General features: G+C 38.9%; 1 protein-coding gene across 1 annotated transcript; it reads right to left on the minus strand.

Moving 5' to 3' along the window:
* Positions 1–2,025: 2,025 nt before the first annotated feature.
* On the minus strand, positions 2,026–5,378 carry nppc (natriuretic peptide C). The gene is made up of 3 exons (XM_075484396.1): positions 5,179–5,378; positions 3,903–4,190; positions 2,026–2,536 (listed from the first exon to the last, which is right to left on the minus strand). The coding sequence occupies exons 1-2, from the start codon at positions 5,269–5,271 to the stop codon at positions 3,924–3,926; spliced, it is 360 nt and encodes a 119-aa protein (XP_075340511.1). The 5' UTR covers positions 5,272–5,378; the 3' UTR covers positions 2,026–2,536; positions 3,903–3,923.
* Between the last annotated feature and the right edge of the window lie 232 nt (positions 5,379–5,610).

The following is a 5,610-nucleotide window of genomic DNA, read 5'->3' on the forward strand; positions in this document are numbered from 1 at the left end:
AAAAATCAAGCATCAATGACTACAAAGGTCACATACATCAGGTCAGTGGCCAAAAGCATTGCAGGTAAAGCAGTCAGGCTCCTTTATAAAAGTTTGTTTTCAGACAGGATTTTTCAGTTTGTCATAAAAATCTCAGTAAACAAACACCCACTCATCAGAGTACAAGGTCTAAGCTTATTTCTGTGCGCTATGGGTTTACAAAGAGATTGCATCCTTTCAAAAGCCCCTATGATTCTCACAAGGCATTTTCACAAATGTGTTTGCTGTTAGGTGAAAATAATAACAATAAAACATCTCTGACAAGTATAGGCAAAATAAGTTACGTTGTAAGACTTTCGGTTTATTTTCATCTGATGAATTATCTCATGTCTGGGACTTTGTATTTGTGTGGATCTTAGTGTCACACTTTGAGTAGTATATGTTTTTGATGCAATTTATGACCCCTTAACAACAGCGATAATATAATAAATGGTATTTTTTATTACTAAAAGCTTTCGATACAAGCTTTTATGTTTGATTTTTTAACATAAGGGGTTACAGCGATTAGATCATGAAAAAAATAAATCTGACATTACTCAGTTTTCATAGATTGCTAAGTGACAGGGTCCACTCTGTTTCTGTTTCCCACAGCTCTATAGCTCCCTCTAGTGCAGAAATATGTCTATGCAGGCTGTGAACTTAATCACTACACTGTGAACATCATGTTTCAAGACATTGGAAAGGATTCTTACGATGTAACGTTCAACCCACAATAATAGTGTATTTTTAGAAACATTAATAACACAATCCAGACCTTTTAATCCTGATTTAATTTTCCATATTTTAATATTTTGGCCTATGGATAACCTAAGTGTCATGTTGGTTTACAGCGACTTTGTAAAATCAGACATATTCGGGAGGGTTTTGCCACTGAGACTTCATTTCTGGGCAATAAAAACAAAGCCTTTTCCAACTGATCGTCCTAAGAGACTGTGGAACAACCTCTCAGAGAAACTTATAGCCAATTCATTATCACATTTTCCTAATAAACACAAATTTATAGACTTGTTTTTATACATTTCCATCTTATTTTCTCGTGCGGCCCTCTTTGTTTCTTTTGAAAATATCACATTTTTATTACCTTTTTACATACTTAAATGTTGTGTTTTATGCCCCCCTGTTATTGGAATCCCTGTTTTTATATATGCGCCATAGCATAAAGACATTTATTATTAGTACTGTCATTATGTAACTTAAAGTTGTGGCCGTAAAAGTCTTGGCCTGGATCCAAGTTCCCAACGTTAAAGCAATAAAAGCAGTGAACTTACTGCTTCATCTCTTCTACCCTATAAATCTACCAACACCATGTTTATTCCTTTAAATGTCACTAAATGGTAATGCTCTGTAGAATTACAGGTACATAATAAAAAATCCGGGTGGTGCAGTGGTTGGCATTCTTGGGATTTTGGGACCTGCTGGTCAGCATGTTTTTATCTGTATCTATATTTTCAGGTCTTTTCTATTGCTGCTCCAACTGTCTGTTTTGTCTGCTGGGATGGACTACCCACAACCGTCCACCTGCTGGATGATTTAAAGGCCTGATTTGAAATGTTCACCCAAATGATATCTTTACAAGGTGTCATAATGGAATTGGTCATTTAGGAATAACATTACCGGTACTTACTGCCCGATATCTAAGTCCCTATAGGTCACAATGTAAAATGGACAAATTTATAGTTAAGTGTAAAATTTTCAAATTACCACACTCCAGTAAGCAGTTTCGGGAATAAATCTGCAATCTGATTCACAGGAAAGGATAGAGGAACCAACCAACTTATCCTCATTCAGAATAATTGAATTGAGTGTAAGTCTTAAGTCCTAATAAGACGTGTAATAGTATGAAATATAAACACACCCGCTGCACCCCCCTCAGTCGGTTGGCCCCTCTACTGTCCCATATGTGGCTATTAGGACCACCTTCTCTCCCAAAATCAAGGCAAAAGAGACATGGCATGTAAGTGCACATGGAATGTTCTTTTTTTTTTTTTTTATCATTTTTGAAAACATTTACAACTATTTGAGACAAAAGAAAAAGGTAACAAACAGAATTGACCTGCAGTTTGCATCCATTTTCAAAATGTTACATAAATAAAACTCATATTTATAAATATCTCTTTTTATAAACATATAAATATTTTTTAAACATAAATACATTTATGCAGCGGAAGATGAAGTACTTGAATGTACAGCAGCAGCAGTAATATACAGCTTTGCAGTTTGTAGTTTTTACACCATTGTCCACAATGTTGTAGTATATATCTGTTTGTATAAGTTGGTCATTTTGTGTGGTATACATATATGTATATATACCTGCATATTTACTTAATATATATGTATTTATATGAGGATTTTGTAGCACTGTCATCCCAGTCCTTGTAAGTGCTGGTCTAGGTCACTTTCGTACCAAAAATCTTTTCGCTTGATGATTTTTCTTTAATTTTTTTCCTCAGGTGAGAACAAACTCAACTCTTGTTGTCCAAACCCATCGTCCAGGGATCTAGAAAAAGAAAGGAAACAGAAGACAAAGCTTAAACCGATTGTCAGGGACAACTTAGTAAACACACTGTCATCCAATCTGTGTTTTGTATGTGTTCATCATCTCTTCGTCTTCCTGGGTATTTCCCAATTTACTCGTTGGTTGTATTCTCAACTAAAACTGTTCCCCTACCTCTTCACCTAACAACTGCAAGTCTGAATTCATAGCTAACGCAAACTTTCATGGTTATGGGTGAGCAATAGTTATTCATGGTAGTCATAAAATCACACACCCTCATCGGGATTTCACAGTCTGCCACAACCACAAAAAGGCCTCAGTCCTCAGAACTAACTATGTGTCACCTAGCTTGTGTATTACTCCATTCACTAGTTCATTCCCAGCAAAGAGAAAATGGGTTTCCCAGAAAGATCCTGACCACTGCAGGATACTCTGTTTTCAAGAGTGTGGAAATGTGTGTGTCTGCATCCCCATTTCCTTCCTCTGTCTCTCCCTAACTTATTTTCTTCCTAAACAAGATGTATGTTGCTGTTTTCCAGATGAAACAGATGGGCTCATTCATAATGATGATGCATATGAATGCAAGAGTGGACTTCCTAAACACCCACTGGATTGTTCCCAATACATCACTGTACATCAGTTTAAGTGGGCTATCCTAAAGGGATTCCCGCCCTTCCTGGGAACACCGCTTGACTTGACAATATTTTTTTTCTCCTGTAGCTTAATATCATTTTAGTGTCAGTATGTGTGACAAGGAGGAGTCGCACAGACAGCTAGAGTCAGTCATATATACTTAAATGGGATTTCTTACATCTACCTGACCTCTCATATTCAAAATTTAATCTATCACTTGACGCAACCAGATACATGGCCTCAGCTCTCAGACTTTTAGAATGCTTCCACTGATTCCAGATTTTTATTCTACCCTGGAATTCTAACCATGAATGAAAAAACAGGCATTGTCCTGAGATGGACTTAAAAAAAATAAAAAATAAACATGTTGTCTGATCTTTTTTGCACGTATTCTTTCACTCATTCCCGCCATCCCTTCCCTCAGCCATTTATGTATCTATTCATAGACCTACTAAGAACATTTGATAAACCAGTAACACAGAATTGGGTTTTCTCTTTTTTATTTCTCTGTTCTTCCTAATTGTTTCCTTCCCTCTGTCACCAACATTTCAGCGTCACATGATAAAAAATGTGCTTTCTTGATCCCTATTTCCCTTCTTTTTTTTCCCCATGCTGCATATTCCTTCTTCCCTCATTTCCCAAGACCATTCATAATTCCATTGGACCCCTTCATGTTTGCGTTTCTGAGGTGACTCAATCGAAGAGTGAAGTGGGACGACCTTTAAAACTCACTCACCCTCGCTGCGCTGCGCCGACCTTAGCAGCCCATGCCGCTGATGGTCCCTATCCTGTCCATCTTATGTCCGAAGCAGCCACTCGTGGAGCCCCCTTTCTTGCTCCCTGATTTGTGTTTCCTCGCTGGGGGCTGGTCGTTAAGGAGACGAGCCCACATCCCTCTGGCCCGGGTGTCCATCCGTAAATCTCGCAGTAACCGCATCCGAGAGCGCACAGCGTCTAGCCGCTTCTCCCTCTCCTCCGACTCCAGAAACTCTGCCAACTCCTCGCCCAGCAAACTTCTAAGAGACTGGAAGATGAAACAAAAAATAGATAAACATTGTATCCCGTGGGCAAATACATTGTAGCCTACAAAGAGATCGGGTTGTGATAGAATTGCAAATACTCAGTGCTTGTTTGAGCAGAGCACTCGTTTGGTATTTGAGGTAAGCCTCAACTGATACACATTTAAGCACATCCAAATAAGCGTTGGCAAGGAGAGGTTTTGCCAATTATTACGAACGGATTCGTAAACCTGAGCAGTTATTCTCTTTAATCAAAAGCAAGCATTGCGATAGATACGAAAATGCGGCAGTCACGGGATTCAAAAATGAAGCAAATCCCCGATACAGCCAACCGCTCGAAGGTTTGGTTTTTCACCAAGTGACAACAGATTTCTGTCACTGCGCTCTCAGAGACAAATCCGGCTATAAAACAGGTGCCCGAAGCCCACTGCTTTGCTCTGAACTGGAACACCAACTCCAGCCATCCCAAATTCAAACTATCTATTCAAATAACCGTATAATTTAATTTCAAATAATCTAATCCCTCGTTTATCAAGGCGACTCTATTTTACGCTTCTTCACTTTTACGCACAAAACTGTGTTGTCGTTTCGTATCGGCAAATAATGTGAGAAAAAAAGAACCGATTGGTGATGATTATCTTGTAATGTCGATTCTAAAAGAGGTTTCACTATAAAGTATTTCATCTTTTTCTTACTATTTACAGCACCTATAAATGCTAATAGGTATACAAATGATGCTGTGGAGTAAAAGGCTGCATCAATCGGTCTTAGGCATCACTGAAACAAATAGTTTTAAAAAGTTAGGTTCAATGGGATAAACAGCGTTTACAGCAATGTTTCTGACTCCTCATTTGGAAAAAATGTCTTTGCTGAATCGCTAAACACAACTGAAAGTATGAAATATGATGCGTAAAACACCACAGAACAGCTGTTCACTTATGAAGCAGCACTCATGCTTCCAACATCCAGTTGAGGGATTTTTGTGTGACTTACCTTTTGCTGCGCCTGAGTCAAAGGTTTTGCCCCCATCTTCTCTGAAAGCAGGGTGACCAAAAGTCCACACGCAACAAAGTATGACAAGTTCATTTTGACAAGTCTCGAACTCTTTCGGGAACTCCTCGGCGGTGGCGTCGGTCAGTCAGATGTTTAATGTCAGATTGAGCACGTCCTTTTCTCCAAAGCTCCTCAAGTGCTCTTCTAACTCTGAACATTAGTCCTCGCCGCTTTATAGCCAGCCCATAGTGATGTCATACCAACCTGCGTAATGGTCTTCCTCGCCAATTTCTTGTTTTCTATACCTGACTCCGAGTACGTCACGCAAGGGATTAATTAAACGATACAAGCTCCGGTCATCGGGGCTTTAGAGGAAATTATATCGGGTATAAACTATCAAAAGACCCACACACTTTTAACTTTCAGACCTCA

The sequence above is a fragment of the Odontesthes bonariensis genome, chromosome 15 (genome assembly GCF_027942865.1).
Source record: "Odontesthes bonariensis isolate fOdoBon6 chromosome 15, fOdoBon6.hap1, whole genome shotgun sequence".
Classification (NCBI taxonomy): domain Eukaryota; kingdom Metazoa; phylum Chordata; class Actinopteri; order Atheriniformes; family Atherinopsidae; genus Odontesthes; species Odontesthes bonariensis.